The sequence below is a fragment of the Camelus ferus genome, chromosome 10 (genome assembly GCF_009834535.1).
Source record: "Camelus ferus isolate YT-003-E chromosome 10, BCGSAC_Cfer_1.0, whole genome shotgun sequence".
NCBI classification, from domain to species: domain Eukaryota; kingdom Metazoa; phylum Chordata; class Mammalia; order Artiodactyla; family Camelidae; genus Camelus; species Camelus ferus.
The window spans coordinates 62631908-62659359 of record NC_045705.1 but is presented as its reverse complement, the minus strand read 5'-3'; the positions used below and the strand labels follow the sequence as shown (position 1 = coordinate 62659359).

Genomic DNA, 27452 nt, shown 5'->3' with positions numbered 1-27452 from the left:
GGTGGACCCCAGACCTCGCTTGCCCTGGTTAGAGGATCCAGGGGGCTACCTTGGACCCTTTGGCTGGAGGAGAGGGAGCAGCTCTGGCCCAGGAGATCATGATCACATAGGGGGCTCATTTAGGAGCGGAGGGCCGGGTCACCTCCCCAGCCCCCCCTCTTTTCCGGTGCCCTCCACTTCTGGCTGACCTCTGAGGCCCACCCCGTCCATCCACTCCTTCAGTGCCTTGAGTCTCACTTGCAGCAGCCCCCTCCCTTCATCCCCTTCCTTTGGCTCCTGGATGTAACTCACTTCCCCCACTCCCAAAATCCCTCCTAAGACAGACATCAGAAGATACCCTGACAGTTACTTCCCAAATGGTGCTTTGTAAAACACCATCACTACATCAGAATCCGTTTCTTTACATCTCTCATCTTCAGAATGTAAGGGGCAGGGATTGTGACTCCATGCCACATGCAGCCCCCACCCAGCACACTGGGGGTTTTCAGCACGGTTAGTAAGAGACATGACAACAGACCAAAGGGAGGGTGTGATGAGCAAAGCATTAATGTGGTTGTTAATGTGGTTGTTCCCGACGTGAACCAGGTCTCAAGGGCAGACTCTGGAGCTGCTATCAGTTAGGAAGTCATATGTGCCTTGAAATGTCCACTACTCGAGTACCCAGCATCTGGTGGGCCTGGGTGGCTGGGGGCCAACGGGGAAACTCGACCTCTGGAGCCTGCCCCGCTCCCGGCCTGCGTGCCATTGGTGGGTGCATGCGATCGGATGCTTGACTGGCGATGTCGGTCTCTTACCAGTTGTGCTTGCTTCTCAGAAGTTATTTATACAGAGAAATCACTAATGGACTCTTCCAGTTCGAGCGCTTATGGACTGGGTGAATGGTTGCTGGGATGTTTGTGTAATTAATTGCCATAATAAACTTTGATGAGTTACAGGTAGGTTTGTGGCTCCGGTGAATTTAAGAACGGAAGATGTGGCTGCCTGTGAGGCATTGATTTTGTCGACTGAAAGGAAGACGGGAAACATGAGAGTTGGGGATTTCAGTTTTATTCAGAGGCCTTACTAAGAATTATATCTCGGTGGCTCTGAGAAACTGCTCCACAGAGGTAGGGGGAGAAGCCAGTATGCGTATGATTTTGGCCAGGGTGTACGTGCAGTCAGGCACCTCTAGGTGTCACCCTAGAATCGTTTCAGCTCCTCTGTGTGTCTCAGTTTCTCCTGACAGGCTAAACCCTCCCTGGGCGCTCAAAGCACTGGATGGCCCGTCTCTACGTGTGGCTCCCTGGATGAGCTAGTTTTTCAGATTAATGAGCGGGTTTCCCTGTGGGACTGCTGCATGTTAGGAGGATTCGCCTCCGCCATTCCCGGAAATTTCTCAGTAAATTTCTCAGTTGTCCGAGAAAACCGTACCTGGCCAGGTGGAGCTGGGGCCCTTTGGAGCTGAAAGGTCTCATATGGTATCTTCACTTTCGTACTGGCAAACCCTGTAAAATGGCCAGTTTGAGGAAGGATTTCAGGCCAGCCTCCTACCTAATCTCCCAGTCCGAACCTTCCAAGTATCTTTCAACTGAACAATTTTCTCAGTATCTTTCAACTGAGAAGTCAGGTACTTTTAAAACTAACACTGAATGGACTGTCAACCAAGATGGAAGATATGAGACTCAGGAGAGACTCACCCAATCGTCTGGGCTCACCGAGGAGGCAGATGGGCACAAGGGGCCCTTGCTGGTACCAAGGCTCCAGATCCTTGGAGAATTCAGGCGTGGAGGGAAGCTGCTCTGGGTCCCTTTGTGGTCACCAAAACTGTCAACTGAAAGAAAAACACGACGTAAGAGCTATTGGTTTCAGTTTTATTCGGGGACCTTACTATAGGACAGTTGCCCAGGAAACAGCCTCTCAGTAGCTCTGAGAAGCCAGTGTATATATGATTTTGTCTGAGGAATGTGTGCGGTCAAGCACCCATCTTGGTAAAAATTACTGTTAGTAGTGAGGATGTCACAAACCAGCTATCTCCTTTAATGATCTGTTCTCTGTATGGGAAGGTGCAAGAACCTGGGTTCATTAACATTTTTTTCCCTAAGGTATCTATTTAAGGAGCCTGTTTTTCCAAAGCACGGAGTGCCTTATCCCGTTTTTCACCCCACAGCCTTCCAGGGTGCACTGTCGGTCAGCGACTGCAGTGGCTAATGATTTGATTCCCCGTAGAACTGGATGATGGGCAGCATTCTTTGCTTTGCGTTTTCTCCCGCAGCCTTCAGGATCCTGCCCTGCTGAAAGGCCTCTTTGATTCCTCTTCACAAAGCCCCATCTTTCTAGATATTGTCTCTTGAGCTGCTGCCCTCCCCTGCTCCTGCACCCCCCGGGCCTGGTTCTTAAAGCATTTCCCTTTCCGTTCCTACGCCGGCCGTCTCCTCATCTGAGGCATTTTCACGCTGGCGCGGGCACGTTTCCCTGGTCCTGGGGGAGAGCTTGGGCGGTGCCAGGCCACAGAGCCCCACTAGGGGGCGTGCCGGCCTCAGCGGAGCACAGGCCGCCGCAGTGCTGCCACCTGCTGGGCTGGCCAGGCCCCGCAGCTGGGGTCAGAGTCTCATCCCATTTCTAAACTGGGATAGAGGGGCAGCAGGCCGCTGAACTGGCTGTGGAACCACGCAGTCTTCTGCCTCCCTCTCTAGCTCGCCCTGAGCTCAGATGGTCATCGTGAGACCTGAAAGAGTGCCTTCTGCTTTCAGGAGGAAGTGCAGCTTCAGGGAGTCAGGAGGCCAGGTTTCTAGGCCAAGTTTCTAACGGACCCTCAACTCAGCCCTCTGCTTTTCCTTCCCTGCAAGGTGACAAGGGCAGGCGGCCTGAGGATAAGGCCTGGAGGTGCCGAGAATCTCCAGTATTGAATACTCAGTGGGCTGCACCGTGTATTAACCTTCTATGGGCATTTTCTTGTGGGGTCCTCATAGTGGCCCTTTGACTCCCAAGTTTAAACAACAGGAGGAGACTGCAGGTGGGTGGTTCAGTGACCGGGCCACACAGCCTGGGGGGATGGTGTGGAGACCAGATTTGCAGACTTGATCTGGCTTCAGGGGCTCCTCTGAGATGCCTTTGTGGCCCCAGAAGTTGTCAGGCTTCGAGAGGCCACCATCTGGAGAAAAGCCTGGGGAATCTAAGCCCACAGGTGAATCTGTCTGAGGTTGGGTCAGAGGGTTACTGCCCTTTGCTGCCTCCTGAACTCCTGCCTTGCAAGTGTGTCCGGGGCTGAGGATGCAGGACAGCAGGGAGAGCTAGGAGGCTTTGTAGGAAGAAGCTGAAAAGCTCACAGGGTTGGGGAGGGGGGCATCAAGTCACCTGCTCCGAGTTGGTCCCAGGGTGGTGGCAGGGTGTACCCAGGTTCGAATGAATAGAGGAAACGCCACTTTCTAAGCCACTCGGTGGAGAGCTGCTTCCTCTGGTCACTCAGTGCATGTCACCCGAGCTGCTCTCTGCTGTCCCTTCTCCCCAGGCCCTCCCCACCTTCACTTTGGCCTACGAGTCCTCCCCACGCCCTCCCTCTCTGCATTCGCTGCATGAAATCACTGGGCATCCTCTGCCAGACCGCAGTGGGCCTCTCGCTGCAGTGTGGGCTGCTCGGGGACAAGCTCTAAGTGCCAAGTTCAGAGCCTCACAGAGATTCCTAGCTCGGTGAGAAGGACACTTTGCTGTGTTCGCTTGGTGAGGCCATTTGAAGTGCCCTTTCAGCCATCAGATTGTTCCACTCAGTCCTCCCAGACCCAAGAGGCCTGACATGTTTGAAGTTAGACCCGGTACTTGGTGATCCGAGCGAGCTTTCCTTCTGGAGTCCCCAGTTTCCTTGACTTAACGTGAGGAGAATGTGCTAGACTCAGGTTGCCCGTGAGGGTCAGGTGGGCAGCATGATGTAGGGGAGGGGGCTAGGCTGTGGGGCTATACTGGTGAGCCGCCCCCTCTGGCGGAGGCGGAGGGTGTACCTGCTCTGCTCTGGCTGGCAGGGCTGCAGGCTGGAATGTGGACCCAGGTGGGCCCAGGTCCCAGCTGGGCACCTTCTCCAGCCGAGGGAGACGTCGTGAGTTGCTCACCAGAGGAGCAGCGCTGACCAGCGGCCCGCGGGCTGTGTCTCCCCACCAAGACTGGTCCGTGACAAAGGGGCCTCCATGGCTGAGATGATTCTAATTCAGCTGCTTAACCAAACAGATCTTTCTGGAAATACATTGCCCAAGCCAGCCACTACTAGGAAAACAGTCTTGTAAAGAGATCTTCTGCTCAATGCATCTCTTTTGGGGGGTGGTTTGTTTTCCAATTAGGCCATGGTGGCCAAGCTAGAGATTAAAGAGCTTTTTTCCAGAAAGGTGCAGTAAGAGGTCCTTAGAGCCCCTTCCTGACAGCAGCCTCCCAGTTCCCTTTGGAGGAGCCCCTCCAGTATAGGAGCCCCTGCCACATACAGGAAGGTGACTGGGTGGCCCCATTTCCGGATTCCCGGCAGGGTCAGGGCAGAGCCACGCCCCGGGCTCTCACGGGAACGGGGGTGGGCGGGAGGGCTGGTAGGAGGATGTTGGTGGAGCAGAGTGCTGGCCAGGCTCTTCAGGCGTGCAGGTGTCCCTCCAGCTCCCCGATTCTATGAGCACACCCCCACCCTCGCCATACCCTTCTAGTAACTTCTTTTTGCTCTTCCAGAGTTAGCTTCTGTGGTTCGGACCATCGGTATCTGTTGCTCCCAGCAGATACAGGGCCAAATCACGTGGGGAAAGGCCCCAGCCCCAAGACCTCTTCTCGGGGAACTGTCAGCTGCCCGGGGCTCGGTGAGGCCAGGCACACTCTCCCTTTACTGGGCCCTTAAGTTCCTAGTCAGAGGTCCTCGTCCCACTGTAGTTAAGGAAACCTGGCCACTGCAGGGTTAGGTATGTGTCTGTTTCTCCAGGGAGTAAGGAGATTATTTTAGTTAAGGGAGTGATTTAACCCACAGGAATGTTCAGCCCGGTTCTCTGACCCTCAGGTTAGAAGGTTCATTGACCCAAACCGCCAGTCGGCTAGGATTTACTAGGTACCATTTTTGTGCAGGGCCCTGAGGTGGGGGTGCTGGTTTGGGCTTGACAGCCAGCGGTCCCTGCTCTCGGTCGAGTGAGGGGCTGCGAGGTGGGTAGGGGGCAGGGAACAGATGACAGGCTGTTGGTGGGCTGGTGACCAGGCTCCAAGTCAGGCAGCCACACACAGCCCGGGCACGCACTGCACGTGCTGGCTGGCAGCGGCCGCGATGTGCTCGGCAGTCCTGTGTCAGGTCCGCAGCCCTCTGACCATGAGGCTGCAGAGCCCCCTGCCTGCCCGGTACATCCCCTTCCCACTGGCAGCCCCAGAGGGATCCACAGGGTGGACCCTGGACTGAGGAGGGCAGGCAAGCAAGTTCTCAGGAAGCAGAAAAAACATTATTTACAAAGAACATATTAAAAATACATGAGAGAAATCAGCCCGCCCCCATCCCCCAGGTGTGACTTCCTTGTGGGCCCCATGGGGTCAAAGTCTGAGAAGAGAACCGATCCTGCACAGCAACCCTGTGGACGAGGGTGGGGGGCTGCCCAGGTCCGGACCCCGAGTGTCTCTGCTGGGGAGGGTTGCTTGTTTCAGGGCTCCGCCCTTTCACAGCTTCCACACTTGGAGGGGCCAGCTGAGCTGTGTTGGGGGTCTTCACCTGGGTGGGGCTCAGTGGGGAGATGTCAGAGCTGGCCTGCCTCTGCAGGGCAGTAGGACGTGTTGGAGAGTCATGTCCATGTCCCTGCTGGGCAGGAACCGGGCAGGAACCGGGCAGGAACCGGGACATCGTTTCCAAGCAGTGACTGCAGAGAGTTCTCAGGACAAAAGTCCTGGCTCTCGACGTTTGTTCCAGATTCCTGGTTCTGTGGGGTGACGAAATGTGTCTGAGGAGATGGTGCAGGGAGGTGGGGGACGGGCCCCCAAAGCTCCCGTTCAGTATCAGGGACAGTGGTTTCGCCTTCTTGCTGGTGCAAGTCCATTTGGACACTCTTAGGGGTGCTTTTTAAAAAATTGAGGGGTCATTGATTTACAACATTGTATTAGTTTCAGGTGCACAGCATGGTGATTCAAAATGTTTATAGATTACACTCCATTTGTAGTTATAGAATATTGGCCATATTCCCTGTGCTGTACAATATATCCTTGTAGCTTATTTATTTTATACATAGTGGTTTGTATCTCTTAATCTTTCCCCTATTTTTAGGAGCTCTTTTGTGTGGTCTTCTGAGATGGAGTTTAAGGTGGTGTTTAAGGTCCACGATCCCTCTGCTCAAATTGCCAAATCAGCTGCCGTCTCCTGAACTGCTGATGCTTGTTCTTTCCAAGAGCCAAGATGCTCAGCCAGCCCCTCCCCGCCCCCACCTCCCCCGGGTCATGGATGGGCAGGGTGAGCAGGAGGTGAGGAACGGGGTGGCTGGTGCTTGTCTCCAGGGCTGTGCAGGGGTCCCGGGGCCGAGGGCCGGGCTCACCTTTTACAGCCTCTGAGCCCCATGCAGATCATAGTCACTGTCGGAGGAGTTATCAGGCTGGGTGGAGATCCGATGCAGGGCCCCTTCCAGAGCTGCGGAAAGAAAGGAGGCTACTTGCAGCCGGGTTATCCCTCCAGGCTACACAGAGAGAGTCCTTAGAGCCAAGAGCCCCGCAGGGGTCGGAAGATCACAGAGGCTTTCTGAGCTGGTGGCTCAACAGCCCTGGATCTGTTGTGATGGAATCAGCTAGTGTCCACTAATGATGCTGAACTCCGGGCTGCCTGGGGCTTAATTGTCAGCGCCAATCAGAGGGTATTCGATACAGGGCTCTGCGGGCCACTGATGGATGGTTCTGTTCTGCCTCAAAGGAATTCAAGGGGCCTCATTTATTGCGAAACAGGCCCTTTCAGTCACAGCAGTGCTGAGGTTAATGGCATCCCGGCACGTCCTTCTCTCTAGCTGAGCGGCCTGTTAAGCTGTATCCCTTCCGTAACCTGCCGTGACTGGCTGTCAAAGGGGCAGTTTGATCCCCTCCACACCCCCACTGTTCCCAACACCACCATCCCTCTGCAGCCTCCCTTCTCTCTCCGAGCAATCATGTGGCCCTCTGCTCTGCCCTGCCTTCATTCCTAGGAGTGCCAGCCAGTGCTTACCTGGATAGGCTGAGATTTGGGAGTTCCTCGGAGGCTGACTATATTCATTCTCCACGTGGGAGGCCGAGGGGTTCTCCACCTGGGACCGGACGGTCACCGTGTGGTTGCGATGGAAAGACACTGAGCAGGAGACGGGAGTGTCATTAGACTTGCTGCTCTGTCCTCCTCTTCCTCCTCCCCAACAGGGGCCCAGGACTCAAAATTCCTCTTCCCACCATGTAATGGGGGTGGGGTGGGAAACAAGGGCCCTGGAGATCTTTCAATGCATTTCTTTTTCCATTTCTTCCTGGGGAGTCTCATTCTAGCAGGGCTCAGAGTTTTAGAGCAGCTTTGGATTGGCTGGCAAGCTGATTGGCTGGTGGGCCTTCAGTCAGTTGGTCAGTCAGTCAGTCATCAAACATTTATCAAGCAAGGGATTGGAACACAAGTGATAGGACAGATACGGTCCCTGCCCTCCTGGAGCTGAGGGTCTTTATATTGTAAGAAAGACTTCACAACATACAGCCTTCCTGAAGGATCTGGCCCTTGACATGTGAAGCAGGGGAGAATGTGGACTGGAGGCAGGGGGAGGGCTGTGGCCAGAAGGAGAGGGGGGTGGAGAACACGGGTGGGGGTTGGGCTGGCTGCATCAAAAGGTTTTAAAACTGGCTTCTTAAAGTTGCTCCATGATAAAGATGTTCCATGATAAATCTAGCTCGAACAACCTGTTAAGAAACGTATGCCCACTCCAGAGATGAACAGTGCAAAAATGCCAATGAAGGTTCTGATAAGTCCTGAAGTAAAGAACCATGTCTGGCTTGCTGAACTCATTGATTCCCACACCCTTTGGATCATGGAGTCCCCTTTTCCCAGTGCCACCTGTTCACACCTGTGGCCAGAAGCACAACATTAGACAAGCATGGTGGAGATCAGAGGCTTCAAGCAGCCACTGCACTGGCTCCATCTGTGGTCAGCGGTGACTCATGACCCTGCTCCACGGCCTCCTTCCTCAGCCTGGGGGACACTGGCTGGGGCCAAGGAAGGACCCTGCCTCTGGGGATACTTACTGTTCTGATTCATTCCCGTTGGGCCAATCCACTGACGCTGCTTCTTCTGGCGGACTGGGCGACAGACAGTAAAGACACATCAGGATGGGGGTTAGGGAGAGGGGTCGAGTGAGGGAGGGGTGGGGCGGGGTGGGGGGAGTCAGAGAAGGAGGGAGGAGGCAGCAGGTGCATGCTGAGGGGCTGGTTCTCCTGGAGAGAATTCTAGAACCAGAATTAAGACCTGAGAGGGCGCCAGGGACCCCCGCCAACCCTGCCCACCTCTGGGCTTTCTCCTTCCAGCCTCTCCCGCCTCACTTTCTTGTCTCTGAATGATTTTCTCCTGAGTTCTGCCAGGCCAGGGGAATACCCTCTACATTCACAAGGTCCCCCATCGCCCAGTTGTTGCTGGAGGAAATCAGCTCAGAGAGGAAGTGGTTCAATCTGCTGGTAGGTGGTGGGGCCTGGCCTGGGACTTGTGTCTTCTGAGATCAGAGTGGGGGCTGATGACCCCCTGGACCCACCCAGGTCTAAAGGATGGCCACGCCCTCCCTTCAGCCTGGAGTGGGTCCCAGCCGGGCTCCAGATGTGGGCTCATCAGGGATTTTCCTGACTTTCTGTTTGTTCCTCTGAGCAGAGAAGGGCCTGGGAGGGAGCGGGGACAGGAGAGGGGCAGGACTGGCTGGTGAGCAGGGGTGCTGGCAGCTGGCTCTTGGAGGTGGGACCCCTCCGAGTGCAGCCCGCCCAGTCTCCCCACGCGGGGCCTTGAGAGGAATGTGATCTGGGGCACGGACACCTACATTTCTTCACCAGCTTCTTGTAGGCGAGAGGGCCACACACGACCAGCAGCACTGCCAGCAGCACAAGGGCCAGGATGATGCTCATCACGGTGCCGGCGCCCAGGCCTGCTGGGCTCGAGCTCTGGCCTGGGGGAGGCGGAGGGGTTAGGTCATTCCGGCCTGGGAGCTCTGGAAACTGTCCATCAGCAGGAAGCTGCGGGCTGGCCGGCTTCCCCAGTAATTCACCAGCGAGTGCGGTATCTGGTTCTCTCTCCACCCATCTCTGGAATTCTCTGCTGCACAGTCATTTATCCATGATTTACTATCTAACAATTGATCATCCGGATGGCTATCGTTTGCCACTCCTGTTTTCAACTCTGTAACTTTCTACCATTAGCCAGTTGCTTATAAGTGATCACCTTGCCATCACATACCAGTATAAGACTGTATACCAGTAGCCAGCCAGCCATTTCTCTCTCTCTCTCTCTTTTTTTAATGGAGGTACTGGTGATTGAACCCAGGGCCTCATACATGTTAGGCATGTGCTCTACCACTGAGCTGTTACCCCCGCCCCTCGTTTCTCTCTCTCCTGTGCTATTCAGGTACCACTAGTGCAGCGAATGAGCAGCACCGCTCCCTTGCTTTTCTGTCTCCCATCTGGAGGATAGAGAACGGAATGAGAGTTGTGTCATTCATTAGCTGCCTAACAGTTACGGCCAGTCTCCCCTTTATGGTTCATGCTCATTGCTGTCTCAGCACTCCTGTCCCCTCCCCACCCCTATTTGTCATTTCCCCACACTTTCCTAGGTCTCCGGGGCTCTCTGTTTAGTGCCCCGGGCCTGCTCTTCAGAAAAGGGCTCATTGACTGAGTCCTAGAAGGAAAATCCAGAACCGCCCTCCAACCACCATGGCCTGTAGCCAACTCACATGTGACAAACACCCTCTTGCAGTGGGATTTTCTCTCTAGAAGCTGGTAGCACTGGGACAGCTTCCCTGGGGGACAGAAGAGCCCCTGGGAGGTCTTCTCGGTGGCATCCAGCACTTGGTAGGAGCTGACGTTGCCGCACTGCTGCTCCTGGCACACCTCCTCCCACCGCGCTGCCGAGCCCTTGGCCGAGGAGCTGTCGCACAGGGGATCCCACTGCTTGCCGTGGCGCACCTCCACAGTGCCTTCACATGAGCTGCTGCCCCCAACCAGGCGACTCTGCACCTTGGGCTGGAAATCTGGGGGGAAAGCAAGGGGAGGTGAGGTAGCGGGCTGGGCGGGAGTTCCCTGGGCCCTGTGGCACTGGCAAAGTGGGGGCCCTGGCAGGGCCCAGCTCTCGGGGGTGGGGGCGGCAGGGCACCTTGTGAGACCACCTTCCTTTCTGCCTTTTCCTTCTTCTGACATCCTTTCCTGCATTTCCCCCATCAAGCTCTGTCCCTGGACCCCCTGCACAGCTGCAACAGCTCTGGCACTTTCCGTGAAGGGGCCGGCAGGTGGCAGTGCCCTTCGGCAGCCACCAGCAGGGAGTCAGCCTCTGCCCAGGGGCAGGAAAAGATGAGCTGTGAGGAATCGGCTCCACCTGGATCCACTTTTCTCCTGGGAACATCCTCTCATTCTCTTGCTCCCACCTCAGGAGGAGGAAGGGCTTTTCAGAAAGGGGAAACGGAGGCCTGGGGTGGGAAGTACCTCCTGCTCTGAGTCCTGGTGACTCACGGATGGGACAGAACCCAGGGATCCAACTGCCCAGGCCTCGAGCCTTGAAGGACAGGCTTTCATAAAAGGGCCTGGCCCAATGGAGACTGAATTCATTTCTGCTTGACAGGGTTGGTCCTGGAGGCCCACACGTGCTCAGGTTAGAGTGAGTTGTGATCTCACCAGCTTTGGCCAATTTCTATAGCAACATGCATCTTCAAAGCCCTAGTAAATCTCCTATTTAGGAAAAAAAAAAAATCAAAGGCAAGACCTCTGGGTTTGGTTTTGCAGGTTAGAGCCTGCAGAGGCCTCCTAGCAGAAGGGTGGGTGGGCCTGAGAGCCAGCCAGGTTTTCCTCTCCTCAGGCCAAGAGACCCTCAGGGGCTGCTTCTGCCTGGAGACCGTGTGGTGACTGACTATCTGGGGATACCCATGGGTCTTGGCCGGGCCCCACTCACCAGTACAGATGAGGCCAAGAGCTTGGCCGCCTGCCTGGGGCTGGACTTTTCGGAGGCACTGTTCTAGGGAGGCACAGCTTGTGTTCTGGATTTTCCATCGGATTGGCAAGGGTCTTCTCTCTCCAGCCTCTAGTGCCCTGGTGGCCTCGGTCTCCGGCAGATGCTTCAGGAAAGAGCCACACTGGAGGGCTGCACAGATGTGGTTCCCCAGGTCCTGGGTCCCATCCTGGGACTCGATGCTGATGGTGCCACCCAGGCTGCCTCTGTAGAACTCCACCACACCGGCACAGCTCAGGCCCCCGGGACCTGCCACCAGCTGCAGCCTGGGAGGAGCTGGGGGAAGAGAGGCATGGGGCAGAGTGGAGCTGAGCACTGATGACCAGCCCTGGGGCCGTCCTTGCTCAGTGGCTCTAACACATGGACTAGCCGACAGCCCAGGGGTATGGTAAGGTCCCAAATATTGTGTAGAACATACTTACACTAAAACTTTTCATTCTTATCTGAAATTCCAATGTAACTGCACATCCTGTGTTTTTACTTGCTAAATCCAACCCCCGACCCCCAAGGCCCTCAGAATCTTTTTACCTGTTGGCTCTGGCGTGGTTGTGGGCGGGGGGCTCGTGGGAGGAGGCGTCGTCTTCCGTGGCTCTACAAATAGACACTCTGGTTAGAGAGGAGCTGGGGACCCTGGGAGGGACGAGGGAAGAGATGGGGGTGTGCGGAGAGCTGGGGGCAACCGGCAGTGTTGAGAAAGACCCAGAACTCAGGATGCAAGTCCCCTCGGCCCGCACGCTGTCTCTAAGCCTCCTGTGAGGCGGGGAGTACCAGCTCGTTTTACAGTTGGGAAAATAGAGGTTGAGAGAAGTTAGCAGTTGGCAGAACCAGGTCCTCAACTTTTTCCATCTTACCAGACAGGTGCCGGCACCCCCTCAGCGCGCCCCCTCCAGTTCCCCACCAGTGTATGTTTCTGAGGGGGTGGTTGTAAATCTGGGACCCTTTCCACCTGCCTGCTCAGGCTCCAGGTCACAGGCCCTGGGCTGTCTCCTTGAGGCTGGCGCCAAGCCCAGGGAACCCCCGTGGCCAGCTAGTTACTCACCTAAGCAGATCAGGGCCAGAGGTTCTGCCCGGTTTGTCCTGCTGGAGCTCAAGCTACAATTGGAGAAGGACCCCACTTGTCCATGGCAAGTGATCTGTTTCAGGAATAGCTTCCCTGTGAGGGGATGGGAGTGGGCGAGGAACAAGGGCTCCCCGCATTGCAGCTGCCGGCAGAGCTTCGAGGCCCCGGCGGAGTCCTGGCGGAACGGACTCAGGCCCCAGCTCTGGCTGTGTACTATGTACCACGTGTCCTTGGCGTTGACCTCCAGCCGGCCCTGGCACCACGAGCCGGAACCACTGAGTCTCACACTGAACCCTAGGGGGTCAAAGAGGTGAGGGTGGGGGTCAGGTGGGAAAGGGCCTTCCACGAGGTCCCCTCGCTGCACCCTCCCCGCCTGGCGCCCACACCCAGGGAGGCTCCCTCTGCCCACGCGCTGCCTGCTTGGCTTCTCCTGTGAGCTTCCCCTGGGGCCCTGCAGGGACTTCCCAGAGACTCGGGCTGGTGCTGCTCCTGCCCCAGGTGGTCTCTTGAAACCAGGCCTAGGAGGATGGGGCTGGAGACCCCAGAGCCCAGGGGAACTTGGAGCAGTGAGCGAGGGGTTCTCGGCACCCACTGTCCAGCAGAATCGCCCCACTCCTGGAAATTCTGTTTCAATAGATCGCGGATAGGGCCCGGTTCCTAATTGGGTTTTTACCCTTTAACTTGTAAATTCAATGTTATTGAGTACTATTTACATGCAGGGAAAGGCACTCATCTTAAGGGCACTTGTTCAGTGGAAGATGACAAACATATACATGCCTGTGGCCACTGCCACCCTCTAGACAGAGAACGTCCCCATCGCCCAGAAAGTTCCCTCACACCCTTTCGTAGTCAATTTCCCTGAATCCGGCCTCAGGCAACCACTGATCTGCTTTCTGTCACTTGAGATGAGTTTTGCCCGTTCTCACATGTTACAGAAGTGGGCTCGTACAGCAGGTGCAGTCTTGCTAGAGCTGGGAGCTAGGTTGCCATCACAGGGTTCCAGGTCCTGGCTCAGGGCCCATCAAGGCCCCTTTGCACCGTGGCTTCATGGGACCCTCCCGCCGCATTAATCCTCAAATACATTCAGCATGATGTTATCTCAGGAAATGTAAAAAAGAGAGGTCTGTGGTCAAATGAGTCTGGGAACCGCTGAATTTGAAAATGCTTAACAGAGTTCCTCGCTGGAGGACTTCTCAGCTGCTTCTACCTGGCCTGTGCACCCCAACAGTCTGCAGGGGGTGAGGTAGTGTTGCCTAACGTGGGTCCAACGAGTTCCGTGGAACCCTGTCTGGGAAACACTAGCCTCTAGGCTGAGTCCACCCTCAAAGGCAAGACATTTAACACACTTTACAGTCTGGTGCAGCCTCTCTCTGCAGCCTCAGCTGCAAATGTCTTTGACCAGGGAGCATCTGGCAGGACTGGGTAGGAAGCAAGACTTTGCAAGGTGCATTTACGGGCCAGTCTGTTTTCTGTGCCTGGTGAGTGGGTGGTAATAATAATTATCAGGAGAGCTAGCATTTGTGTGGTGCTTTATGGCCATCGAGGGCATCGACCTGAAATGGGCCTCTTAAGTGGGCGTGCATGTGTGTGCATGTGCACGTGTGTGTGTATGTGTGTCGGAGCCCTCTCTCTCTCTCTCTCCCCAACTCCTCAGGGTGGATTCACTCTGACAGAGGGATGGCAGGTCCACCTACAGCCTGGTGGCATCACAGCCCTGCTCCACGCCCCCCTCTCTGTGTGGCTCTTCCTTACCTGACTCCTCCAAGTTGAGCCCTCGGAGGCCTCCGAGGCAGGAAGTGACTGCGGAAAGGAGAGAGGACGTCAGGAAATGAAGTCTGTCCCCCACTCCCTTCTCCACCCGCCCCCCCCCCCCGCCTCTCCACTACCCACAGCCTGATCAATGGCCTTTTCCGCCTCCGGCCGCCATCACCCACCACAGGGTTCAGGGGCAGGGATTTTCATCCTACAAGTTGGAACACCTAGGGGGTCAGGAAATCAATTTAATGCAAGGCAACCATCACTTCTCTTTCTTGTTTTAAAACTTTACTTTTTAAACAAACATGCAGTAAAATTGATTTTCCCTTAATGCACAATTCTATGAATATTAACACACATATAGATCTGTGTAATCACCATAACAAACGAGGCGTACGACAGCCCATCACCCCCCAGATTTCCTCATGCTGTCCCTCTGCAGGAACATGCAGCATTGCAACCATCAATTTTTAAAAATTATATGATAATGCAACCATCCATTTTTTAAAAAATGAAATGGGGTAGAATAGAGAATGTCAGAATGCATCATGTCTTGTGAGGGTAAGGCTCACTTTTTGTGCATTGGTGGTGGTATAAAAATCTCCTGAGTGTTGTTTTCAGTCAAAAAAAGCTTGGATGTCATGGTTCTAGAGAGCTGAGAAATGAGCCAGAATGGGAATCCAGGACAGCATTGGTGCTTTCTAGAATTCCCAAGGCTGGATAAGAATGATAGCAATTTCCCTTTAACAGCTCCCAGTTCTAGACGAGGAAATCGGAGCTCAAAGAGGCAAAGGGACTTGCCCACGATAACGTGGCCAGTTGGTGAAGGAGCCCAGTGAACGTGGGTCTGGGGGGTAACTGGCCTCCCCTCTGGCCTGGCTCCTGCCTGTGCCTCTTTGATAGGAATGGGGGCCATGTAGGACGCTCCGCCTCCTCCCAGCCCCTCTGTGCAGCGGGGGCCCAGTGGCTCCTTGCCGGGCTCTTGGCCGAGCAGCCTGTGGCCAGCTCATGTGTGGCAGGGGCAGAAGTTTGATTTGGATGGGGATGCGGTGGGGTGGCAGGCTTGCATGGCCTCAGAGCCCACCCCCCTCCCCAAATTTGCTGCCTGGCTTTCTCGGTCATGGAGCGGGTGTTTTGGTTTCCATCTGCCCCCTGGGCTGGCTTCTCACCCTGGGATCAGGGTGACCACTTTATACAGTAAACGGCTGTGTTTAAGTTGCTTTTGAGAAATTGTTGCTGGGTGTAAAAAAGCCCATTTTTCCCTGTGTGTTCTGAAGCTGATGGTAGAATTTTAAGGGGAGAGCTGAACCAGCCAAACTGCCGTCTCCCCACAACCAAGGCGCCTTATAATGAAGCTGTGGCCTGTGGTAAGTTTTGTCCATCTTGGCAAGAGCCCACTGTGGTGGCCCGGGGAGTCCTGGGCCTCGGAAGGAGAAGGCTTTTCCTACGCAGAGGGAGTGTGGGACTTAGAGCAGAGGCAGAGCTCTGGCCTGGGTTGGGAGGGGGCTGGCCAACTGTCAATCATCTGCTCTATTGCAGCCTTGGAGGACATGGTGGAGATGCCCGGCTAGCTTGGTGAGAGAGAAGGCAGGAGGCTTTGTCTCTCCCTCAACTCTCACCCCTGACTTCTCATTCCCACTTCCCTCTGGTCCCACATCCCCATTGTGAATGGTACTGTCTGTCTACCTTTAGTGATTCATTTATTTGGCTAAGCCCTGAGGGCTGAGGCAGCTTGAAGTGGCCAAAGATCCACCCTTTGGCGCTGTGTGACGCAGGGCAGCTTTTCGGACACTGATGCCTTTCGCTGGATCTGAGTACCAGCTCTGCCACTTCCTACCTGAGGGCCCTGGGGTACAGTCTCTTAGCCCCCCTGAGCCTCAGTTTCCTCATCTGCAGCATGGGAGCAAGAAAGGGACCAACTTGACAGCAATGTCATGAGGATGAGATGAAATAATCTATGTAGAGGACTTAGCCCTGTGCCTTCCTGGCCCGTGTTCAGTGCTCAGAGCTGGTGTTACTGGCTGGGCCCCGGGGCAGGGGTGGTGGGGCTGCAGGCCTGCTCAGGAGTTTCCCCAGCAGGAGCGATCCCTGTCTGTACCATTGCAGAGCCAGGTCACAGGGCTCACCACTTCCCTTTCCCACTAGGACCTGCATATTCCCAAAGTCACCACAGTCAACATTCATTAACGGCAGCTACCAATTATTGACCACCTACTGTGTACTCAGCCTCCTGGGGGAGGGGTCATTACAAATATCATTGTTCATCTTCCACACGGCCCCCCAACACGAGCTGAATATGTTCACGGTGTAGATGTTGGTAGAGGGCGAGTGCCCTGTCCAGGGTGACAATGCCAGCCACTGGCAAGGCCTGGAGTTGAACCACGATTCTGCCTTCCAAACCCATGCTCTCTGCTCTCTGCCACCCAGTGGGGCCTCCAAAGTCCCAAGTTTGGGAATGCAGAAATGAAAATGACCTAGACCCTGACCCTGTGGTTCTGGAACTCCCAGACCCTGACGCCCCCAGGGCACGGACTGGGCCTGACCAGCCTAGCAGATCTTACCCAGAACAGCCAGGCTCTGCTCAGAGAATGTTCTCAGGAAAAGACTGCACAGCCCGGGAACTGAGAAAAATTCTGGAGAAGAAAATGCTCTGTGGAGAAAAGGCATCTATGCATTCCAGGGCTTTGCCTCCCTCTGGGAGCTTGACTGGTCTCAGGTCGGCAGCACCAACACCGTCACTGTCACCGTCACCATCACCAACATTGTCACCGTCACCAGCGCCATCTCCATCACCATCACCATCATTAACACTTATAGTTTGCACTCTTCCCCTGGCATTTTTGCACATTAACTCTCTTAGACTTCACTACTTAGACTTCACACTGTTATTGTGATCACCGTTTTATAGAAAAGGAAACAGAGTAAGTAACTTGCTAAGCAACTGGTGAGTGCTGGGGCCAGGACTCTGAGCCAGGCCATGTGGCCCAGAGTCTGTGCTTTTGACTGATGGGCCCAGCTGCCGCCCTTTCTTTCAGAGGGACGGCTGCGACCGCCTGCCCTGTGTGCCACCAGTTCCTGCGTGCTCCTGGCGTGCACGCCTGCTGAAAGGGGGTGAACTTGGGATTCCGTTCAGTCAGTGAAACATGCTGTGGGAAGACGTTTCCAGGAATCTGCTGTGAGATCTTGGCAAGCCACTCAACCTGTCTGGGTTTGGTCTCTTTGTCTATAAAGTTAGATTCCACCATCCCTCACCTTCCTTTCAACTCAAACTTCCAGGGTCTATAGTCTTAGTTCCTGATGCATCTCAGCAGCTGGCAGGCGTGGGCAGGTGAGATGTGTAACTGACTGGGAGGCTTCCTGGGTGCTGCGTCTTCCTGTCTGTCCAGGGATCCGTTCAGGTTTTGATTGCCCACGACTTATTTCCATTCTTTCAGCTGCTTCTTATGGGGCTCAGACCAACATCCTCCTTCCCCTGAGCCCTGCAGCCTGTGCTTGGGGTCCCTCTGACCACCCCCTCCCTGGCTACAACTTAGCCCAGCCCCTGCATGGAGTCCAAGGCCCAGGGATCTGCTGCTGCAGAATCTGCAAACGGAAGCCTGGGGACCCTCGAGACCATGAGGGACATGAGGCACGGAAGCATCGTGCCATTTCCCAATCCATCATCAGCAACTATACCTGGAGCAGTAGGGGGCCGGCCCCCATCCCTGCCCTGCCAAACTCTCCTGGGAGGCCCCGCTACTTAGGGCTTAGACCAACCAAGCCAGCGAAAGCTCAGGGCCAAAAACGCCAGAGAGTTAGAAAGCTTTTTAATTCTCCGTGAGACCCTCTCCACATCTCTACCTTTGCAGAGATTTAAATGTTGACCCTGCCTGCCCTGATGAAGTCTCAGCGAGGAGTAAATGAATTCCTGAAAGCAGCTCTGAGACATTTGCATACACATTCCCTCCCTCCCCTCTCCTCTTGCGCCCCCCCACATTCCAGATGGTTCTAACTTTGGATCTCTGGACAGCGACCCTGCTGGCCCCATCAGGCCACGGATGAGTTTTATTTGCTCTGCACAGTGTTTACATCTTTTTTTGAGTCCATTGTTTTTAAAGCTTTCTTTTGGTTCTGTTTTGCTTTAAAAAAAACCCAAAGATCCAGATGTTTTTGAAAAACACTATGCTTTGGCCACATGGGGCTGCACTGCCGTGAGCTCCAAGGTTTCGGCCTGTTTTGTCCTGGCTTGCCAGCACCCTCGGGACCCCACCCCCCCATCACCCTGTGTCTGGAGAGCCTCATCTTCAAACACATGATGGTTTCTGCAGTGGAACGTGAGGAATTTTCACACGGAGTGGGATGCGCCAAGATTATAAATAGTCTCCTACTCATTCAGGTCGGAATTTTGCACTGTATGCAGTTTGCCCGAAATTTGCAAACGGGTTTTGGGTTTCGGAATTGCAGATGAATGTTGGTGGACTTGTATTATGGATCCCATTTTACAGCAGAGCCAGAATTTGGCCCAGGCTGCAGGCTTCAGAGCCTGTATCCTTGATGCTCGACTCTGACTCACTCCGGGGTCTGCCTGGACCAGTGAGGATCTGAGCCCGCAGCTCCCACACACTGGGAAGTGGAGGCAAGAGCGTGGCCTGCTGAGGGCCCAGCGGGCATCGAGATCCCACTGTCACAGGGCTGGGACATTCATTGAGTCTTACTCTGTGCAGACCCCCTGGGCGAGGCTATTTTACGGGAGACCCCACTTCTTCCTGACAGGCTCAATCAGAGAGGCTGTCATCATTCTGTTTTCCAGATAAGGAAACTGACAGACTGATTTAATGCGGTTTGGAAGTCAGACGAATCATTGTTTCCATTAACAGTGATTCCCTCTAATGGTCCATAAGATTCTCATCGATTTACCACAAACACGATATGCTGACTGTCTTTTGGGGGCATTCTGGACTGCCCTTCCCTCATCCTCTGATGAGATGCTGACTCGAAAGTCCAGGAACCCTGCTTCTCCGAAACGACACTCATCAGTGGAGCCGTGTTAACCCGATTCTGTATCAGGGCCTCAGGGAAACGAAGATCATAAAGGGCCAAAATTCTGTTTCTTGGGTCGAGTACCAGATGCAGCGGTTGCTTTTTGATCAGGGGCCTTTTTATGTGCAAAACATGCAAAGAATCAAGCTGAGCTCATGCCAAGAGAAGCCTGGGGGCTGGAGTTGGCAGAAAGAACAGCAGATTCGGGTCTCTAATCTCACCCACCCAGGCCCTGTGCCAACGAGTGATAGCAAGACTATGGGCAGAATGGCCTTCACTATCTAAATTGCGATGCCACGCTCTCCTTGGTGGCCTGGTGCGTCTGATTGAATCTGCATGAGTTTCATGGTGCAGTGTGTGCCTCCACTGTCACAGGGACAAACCCTTCCTTCTGTTCAGAGTGGCACAGATCCCAAAGCCTTTTCACACCCAGGGAACTGTCCTTTCCACCCACAGCCCTGTGATGAAGGGACCATGTTTACCTCCATTTTCAGATCAAGAAACTGAGGTTCAGAGAGGCTGAGTGACTTGCCCAAGGTCACACAGCTCACTGGTGGTAGAGTCAGGGCAGAAACCCCATCACCACTGAAAGAATAGAAAACTAACAAGATGGCTACCGTGCTGTTCAGGCCTGAACTCGTGACTAAACTGATCTTTTGACTAACACGCTCCCCTCCCTGTGCGTTCTTTTCTTAGAATAACTTATCCTTTTACCCTAGAGGTCTTGAAAGGTCATGGACTGAACCTTGAGAAAATGGGCAGACCCTCAATTCCTCCATAACAGCAGTAAGTTCTTGCCAAGATGAAAGGAATGTAGACTCTGCTCACACCTGATTGTTACCACCCTCCCTGCTCCCATTTTTCTATAAAACCCCAGGACCCTTACCCCAAGATGGACTCTCAGTCTTAAAGGCATTAGCCTGCTGACTCCGTTTACCAGGCAAAGCAATAAAGCTGTTCTTTCCTCTCCTCTCAAAACTGCCTCCGACTCTCAGTTCGGCTATCGGGGTTCAGAGGCTGGTTTCTTGGCAACACCATCACTTAACAGGGTGCCCTGGGGGTTTACCAGTGGGAGACCCCAGAGCCTGCTTGCCTCTTGGTACAGACAGGGGAAACTGAGGCCAGGGAGAGGGAGAGGCTCACTCCAAGGGGGCATCTGTGGCAGCGCATGGGATCCAAGTCACTTCTGCCAACTGCCACCAATTTCGTACCCTGTTCCCACTACATCTCTCCCAGCCGCGCCCCCAGGGAGAAGGGAGTATCAGGGTCCTTAGTGGAAACCTGAGAGTCGAGCACCCTAAGGATACATGATAATGACAGAGGTAATCGTGGTGACAGTAGTGGCTTTAGAGGAAGTGATACAGGGTCCCATCTGCCACTGTAATTCCAAGTCCAAAACCAAAAGGCTTTTCTGATGCATTTGGTGGGAAGATATTTGTGCCTTTAGTGTGTGAATTCAGTTTCACTGCAGAACTGGGGATGTGTTTGATTACGAGGTATTGCCCGGACCTTGTTGGCGTGTCATGAGCACATAGCACATAAACAATATTACCTGCAACCTGAAAAATTCCGGGTTCCCAAACGCACCTGGTCTGAGGCTCAAGATGGGACTTGTGCACCTGGAGAGGTGAGAGTTACCCTTTCTCTCCAGGATACTCAGCACCCTGTTTCCTCTGCTGGGCACCTGGGCAGCTTGAGTTCATTGGAGAAAATGTCCTGTCCTCACGGAGGCCTCCATGGCTGCCTCTGCCTCGCCACCAGCCTGTGTGTGACAGCCCCTCTGCCTGGAGCGGTCCTCCCCAGGCCCACAGGGCACGGTGCACCCACTATCTCCTGTGCATAGTTGCTCAAATATTATCTTCTTGTGAGAACACTGCACCCTCCCAGGTCCAGCACGGCCCCCTGGAGCACCCAGTCCCCAACCCTACATCATTCATAACCTCCTAACATCCATATAGTCATTGACTTACCTCATCTCTTGCCTGCCTCCCCATCGCACCCCAACTACAAAGTCAGGTCCACCTGGGCAGGAATTTGGATAGTTCCTCATGTGTCCTCAGCGGTTAGGACAGTACTGGGCACACAGTAGGTGCTCGCTAAACGCGTGCTGTCTGACTGACTGAATGAACCAGATCTCAAGATTGCCATGACCCTCTGAAGTTACCCCCAGCTTACAGCTGAGAAGGCTGAGTCTCAGAGGGTGTTCTTACCATCTGTGAGTGGCCAAGCAGAAATCCAACCCAGACTGATTGCTCCCAAGCCCCACAGGCCTTCACGCTTGTGTGTACACACATACACACACACATAGCAGGCGGGCACACAGCATACACACACTTGCTATCCAGGCACCTGTATGCATGCCCATAGGACAGGTGTTCAATCGATGTTGTTGGGTGGAGTTGGAGTCCTTCCCTGGTTCCCTGGTTGCTGTGGAAAAACCCCTCTGAATGGTTGGAGCTGGCCAGAGTGACCGGAGGGGTCAGTGCCAGCCCTCGAGACCCCAGGTCCCGCTGCTCCCCGCTGGGGGTGGGGCGCTCGGGGCTGCAGCTCTGCAGCCTGGGACAGCTTGCAGTTGGCTCCCCCCTCTCCCCTCCTCTACTGTGGACACCCAGTCCCTGTCTGCCTGTCCTGCCCTTGCCTTCGCCCTCGATGTCTCATCTGCCTGGGACACTCCTGCCTCTTTCCTCTGCCTGACTGGCTCCTTCCATCATCTGGGTCTCGCCGCTTCCTCACAGGGGAACCCCTTGGACCAGGAGCCCCTTTGAAAGTGAACTCGGCCACTGCATCTCAGCCCTGCTGTTTCCTTCATTGCCCCGATCACGATATTTAGAAATTTGTGAATATTTCGGCTGCTCCCTCCATGAGGGGAGGGACTCCTGTCTCCTTCACTGATGTAGCCCCAGTGCTTTACACAGAGCTGGACACGTAGCGGATGCTCCGTAAATATTTGTAGGTGGATAAATGAATGGATGCCGAGCCTGTGCGGGAGGATTGGGGAAGAGAGAGGCTGATGGCCTGGCTCTCATCTGGCAAGACTTTCCTCCCCACCAGGTCCTACTTCACCTTGTCTCTTGCTGAGGCTGATAGTAATAATAATAATTTTATATAATAAGTAATAAATCGATATGCCGAATTGTATAATAAATAACAATTAATAAATTCATACAATAATTTTATGTATTAATAAATTTATTTCTATGATAAATTAATTTACGATGGTGGTTAATGCTAACTGAGCACTTACTATGCTCCGTGCTGATGTTCCTACTACGGCTCCACATTCTTTGATTCCTTTAATCCTCATCAATCTCTATGAGGCAGGTCCTATTATTATACCCATTTTGCAGAGGAGGAAACTGAAGCTCATAGAATGGGTCCATGGTCACCCAGCTGATAAGCGACAGAAGAGAATTCAAACTGCCGAGTCCATGACTTTCCCACGCCCGAGTGCTGGCTTCTGGAGTCCCGGTGGCTGGGCCTGACCAGCTGGGTGGTGATCAGGGTGGCCTCTATGCCCCACCCCCGGCAGGTGAGCCCCAGGCAGGCTGGGGCTAAGGGCAGCTGCGGAGGGAAGCAGGCCACGGGCATCTTCATGTATCAAAGGTCGCCAAGCCATGACACAACCTTGATGGCCAGCCAGGAGGCCGCAGTATCCCCAAGGCTCTGGCGATGCCTCTACTTGGAATGGCTCGAAGGGTGCCTGTGTTGTTTGCCCCCAGCCCCAGCCCTAGGCATCCTTAGCCCTTGGTGGCTGCATGGCGGTTGTGTCCCATGGCCATTTTCCTACTCGGAGGAGTGGCTTTGGTGCATTTTGCTGTTAGCTCGGGGTGCAGAGGGGCCTCTGTGAGAGCAGGAGCACCAGGCTGGGGTGGGCTCTGTAGCTCACTAGATGCTCCCCAGGGACCTCAGTTTCCCCTACTGTAAAATGGGGGCAATGGGATCACCTCCTTCCTGTTTTGAAGCTTACAGAAAAAAATGGTTTTAAAAGTATTTCTTAAGCTGTGACCTACTGAACAATGGGAATGTTTGTTACCCACCAGTTCACACACACAGATGCACACACACACCAGGAACCATGTGCTCCTGGGCTTCCAGATGGTTCCTATACTCCAGTGAAGACACTGCCTCCAACGCTTCCTGACTCTGGGCTCTGTTGGGCCTGGTCTTGCCGTGAGCCTCGGCCCTGATGGAATTTGGGAGGAGGCCCATAGATCAAGACTCCCTCCCCTGCTCCTGGCTGGGAGCTTGGCCAGCCTCTCTGCCCTGGTGGGGTCAGAGGCCACAGGGGAGGGGTAGGTAGCGGGGCTTAGGGGCCTGGTCCTTGGAATCTCCAGGGCTAAGGAGGACTCAGAAGCTCCTCGGAGGGTCCCAGAGGGCAGCAGGGGTCTACCTCTCAGCCTCCGCCCTGGGGACGGGAGGCCCTTTGTACCTTCTGCAGTTCCATGTAAGAACAGCCATGAGAACATGTGTGTGCACGTCCACTGTCACACACACTGCGGGAAGGCAAGCCTACACTTGGAGGCCATGTTTTGCCCATGAACACACACACACACACACACACACACACACACAAACACACCTGCCTGCCCCCTTCTCTGGGAAGGACTGAGGCTTCCTGCTCAGGTAGGCAATGTCCCCTGAGTCCTTTCCCTCCAAACTGGGAAGCCGCAAGCTCCCGCTTGTTCCTGTCCTGAGTCAATCACCTCTCACCCTGCCACACCTTCCAGACCCTTGAGAAGCAGACAGATCTCATCCAGATCACCCCCTGGCATTTTATAAATGGGGAAGTGGAGGCCCAGAGAGGCTCAGGGACATATCTGAGGTCATACACAGCTAGGCTTAGATGCTAGGGCTTAGGCCACAAAGTACACTGCCCTTCCCCACCCCACGTTTGCTCCAGATCCTCCCCACTACCAGTGTCGTGAGTGCCCTAGCAGCAGGACTCCGGTCCCCAGCTAGTGTCCCAAGGTCTCAAGGGATGGAGGACTGCCAGGTCCACCATCTCCCCTCCAGCAAATAGGATGCCTCAGACCTCACCCAGCCCTAACCTTATCCCCAGCCAGCTTCTCCAGAGACCCCAGGTCATTTCCACCATGGCCCTGGGGAAGAGTTCTGGAAGCCCGTCCTCCAGGCCTGGAGTGAGAACAGACCCAGAGAGTGCTTACGCTTGGCTGGCAGGCCTGGGTAAGGCCCCTCTGGGATGAACTTCGGTGTGTCTTTGACCTTTGTCCCACTGTAATCCAGAGGTGGTCCCTACCCTGCTTAGGTCTGCTCTGTCCAGAGCATCGTCAGAACTGCCCAGGAGATGCTGAGTTTCCTGTCCCCGGAGGCATCCAAGTAACGGCCTGGACACTCATGGGGTGGAGAGTAGCTGCACAGGGAAGCTTGCATGGAATGGGGACCGCACAACTTGATCTCTAGGCTGAGTCTTATCTTGGCATGAATTCCGCTTGGAAGGGCACAGTAAGGTCCCCAACAGTGCAAGAGAGAAGCAGAGGTGGGACCCTGGGGGTGAGACAAGCAGGGTTGAGAGCTGAGCTGGGGCTGGAGGAGAAGACAGGAGTCCTGGTGGCCCCAACCCTCCATGATGCTCCAGAGAGGTGACATGCAAGCCTGAGTCAGACCGAGGAAAGAACTGACATCTTCACCCTGGCACCTTGAGACCAGGTACCTTGACAGACGCCCCAGAGCGGGTACTCACCCAGCAGCCCCAGCAGGTACCGGGCGGCGAGCGGCGAATGCTGAGACCCCATGGGCGCGGCCTCGTCCTGCCTCAGTCTCGGTGAGCTCGGCACCCGTGGGTGAGTGCGTCTGGCCCTGTGTGTCCCTCTCTGGGAGGAGGGGGCAGGGCGGGCAGGCTCAGGCAGGGGTGGGACAGGGAAGCAGACAGTGTGGGGCCTGCGTCACCCGTGTTTGAAGTTGAAACTGTCAACTTCCTCCTTGGTAAAACCATCTGCCCCAATTCGAATGGCGGGCCTGGTCTCTGCCAGCTTCCTGCCCGAGGTGCCTAGGGCTGGGGCAGGGAAAGGGCTGCGGCCTGCGGGGGCCCTAAGCCTGGCTGAGGGGATTGAGGGGGACAGGGGCCACATCCCACCAAGCAGGCTCTGAGCGGTGCTGGGGTGAGGAGTGAGTGGGAAGTGGGGACCCCGCCCCAGTCCTTGCTCAGAGATGAAAAGCCAAATGAAACCCTCCATCTCCCCTGCTGGGATGAGGGGTGAGTTGGAGGTGACTCCCCACCGGAGGCATTTTACTAGCAAACACTGGATGGAGAGGGCTCCGCTGTGGGTGCCGGGTCTGCGTCGCTGTGTGTATGTGTGACATCTTTGTGTTGATGCATGTTGTTCCCAGAGGGGCTGAAAGAAATCCCTGGCTATTGAGGGTGAGGGGAGGTGGCCGGCATTCTGTGAAGCAGGTGGGGGAGGCATGTGGCTGGGAAAAGGTTCAGGTCCCTCATTCCAGGAAGGGCAGATGGAGGCAGACCTCGGTTCCTTGGGGCTTCTCGAAATCCGGGCCACACCAGGCAGGGGCGAAGTGGTTCCGACATGACAGTAATGTGAAATGTTGGAGGCTAAGAGGCTGAGTGGGCCTCCCAGCTGCACCCGATCCCCATCCCCGCCCTCTCTGCAGCTGGCGGTCCTCCAGCGCTGGGGCGGGGCTCTCCCTCCCAGGGCCTGATGAGGTTGTCTCAGCGGCTGCCAGATAGCATCCGCTTAGCTCCCGCATCCAACACTCCCCAGTCTCCTCTCAGTGAGGCTGGGAGGATTTGGGGATACTGGAATTGGTTCCCCAGAGGGCAGGGTCGAGGCCCAGGATCAGGGGCTGAGGACTCCCATCACACGTGCAATTGGGGGGCACACCCACCACCTCACACAGGATTCGGAGCTGTCTCCTCCCCTCCCCAGAGGTGACACCCAAGGTCTCAGCCAGCCCTTCCTGGCACCACCACCCCCCCCCCGCCCCAAAACATCCATCCTTCCCCTGTGACTCTAGAAATTCCAGACTTTTCAATCCTTCCACCGTTTGTTTGATCATACAACAAATCTCTGCCCCACACTAAGCACCAGGGGTGCAGACACACGGTCCCCACCCTGCTTACACTCCAAGGACCTTCTGGATAACTTTTTTCTTAAAGACTCGGTGTTTAGGAAGCTTTTACTTGTCACACTAGGGGTGTTTATGAAGTGGCCCTTCATGGCCCTTGTCACCACGCTCGGTTTACGTAACCGCAGCGGGAGCCGGGGAAGGGGGTTTTTAGTGGGCACCTACCCAAGCCAGGGGGCGTGGCCTCCTTTAATCTTCCTAACCACCATAGGAAGTGGGTGCAGTTTTCCATTTCTCAGTCGAGGAAACTGAGGCTCAGAAAGAAACGTCTTTGGCCTCGGGAGGTTAAAACTAAGATTTGAACCCACATATCTCTCACTTTACAACCCTTGCCACCACCCTCCACCCCACCCTCCCCACCCCCGCTCGCCAAAAGCAAAGAAAACAAGCAAAAATACTGGCTTTTTATTTGATCTCGGGGGGGGGGTCTTCATTACAGACAAGGGTATAGTTTCTACTCTTTTCTGTTAATTTTTGGAAAATTGAAAGCAGTCCAGGACCTCAGGCGGCTGCCTGCCCCCATCCCAGTGGGAGGGATCCTGACCCTCCCTCCAACCCCCAAGCGTCCACCCCCTCCCCAGCCGCTGTCCTATAGGCGCCCACCCTCCTCTGTCTCCCCAAGCCCCTCCTCCCTGCCGCCCACCCTCCGCGAGTTAGCCTTCCTTCTACCCCTCCCAGGCCTCCAGCCCACTGTCCCCGCTCAGACCCCAGATCCCTGGCGGGAGTTTCCTGTGCCCAGCACCCGCACTTTCCATGACACAAGAGGAAGTCGGCTGAGCCGGGGTTGGGTTTTCCAGGCCGCCCGGCCGGGGTGGAGGCCGAAGGTGGGGGTGGGGAGGGGGTTAGCACCCCCCAGGGCCGTGTCAGTACCTCCTCGGCCTCCGCGGGAGAGGCGCCTGCCTGCGCTGCCCGGGCCCACACCAGGTAACCACGGGGGCTGCGTGTGTCTGTCACTCGGTCATCCAGCGATGTCTCAGCCCCTCCGGGCTCCCTGACTCCCCGGCGCCCCCGGGATTTGCCCTCTTCGCCCGGGGTCAAGGGGCCACAGGGAACGCATGGGCAGGGGAGGAGCTGAGGGCTGGGACCGAGGGAGGGGCCGCGGGAGGAGAGGAAAGAGGCTGAGAAATGTGACTGGTGCGTAGTAGGACCTCAGCGTTTGTTAAATGAGTGGATGTATCTCTGGGATGGTTCCAAAAGACCGCGGGATGGCCCGGTGGCCAGAGGCGGTACCTCTGCTCTGAGATGAGTGTGAAGAGCCCTGCCCCTATTTGTTTGTTGAATGACTCAGTGACCGGAATCCTTGAAAACTTGTACTTGGCAGAGGGGAGGGGGGGTTGCCCTAAGAAGAGCAGGATTGGCAGCATCCTTCCCCTGCTC

The 27452-nt window shown here is 55.2% G+C and overlaps 1 protein-coding gene across 1 annotated transcript; it reads right to left on the bottom strand.

The window, feature by feature from the left end:
- Positions 1–5389: 5389 nt before the first annotated feature.
- Positions 5390–24825, bottom strand: CD5 (CD5 molecule). Its single transcript, XM_032489521.1, has 11 exons — positions 24676–24825; positions 13953–14000; positions 12180–12494; positions 11669–11731; positions 11084–11416; positions 9876–10172; positions 8970–9095; positions 8194–8247; positions 7148–7267; positions 6495–6586; positions 5390–5888 (listed from the first exon to the last, which is right to left on the bottom strand). Exons 1-10 carry the CDS (start codon positions 24725–24727, stop codon positions 6498–6500), a joined length of 1497 nt encoding a protein of 498 aa, XP_032345412.1. The 5' UTR covers positions 24728–24825; the 3' UTR covers positions 5390–5888; positions 6495–6497.
- Between the last annotated feature and the right edge of the window lie 2627 nt (positions 24826–27452).

Excerpts from the sequence above, each read along its gene's own strand:
- CD5 (XM_032489521.1), bottom strand. The coding sequence starts at position 24,727 with ATGGGGTCTCAGCATTCGCCGCTCGCCGCCCGGTACCTGCTGGGGCTG. Across the intron at positions 10,173-11,083 it reads TCTTGGCCTCATCTGTACTG|ATTTCCAGCCCAAGGTGCAG; the intron begins GTGAGTGGGGCC and ends CTTTCCCCCCAG. Across the intron at positions 7,268-8,193 it reads AACGGGAATGAATCAGAACA|TGTCTTTCCATCGCAACCAC; the intron begins GTAAGTATCCCC and ends TCTCCTGCTCAG.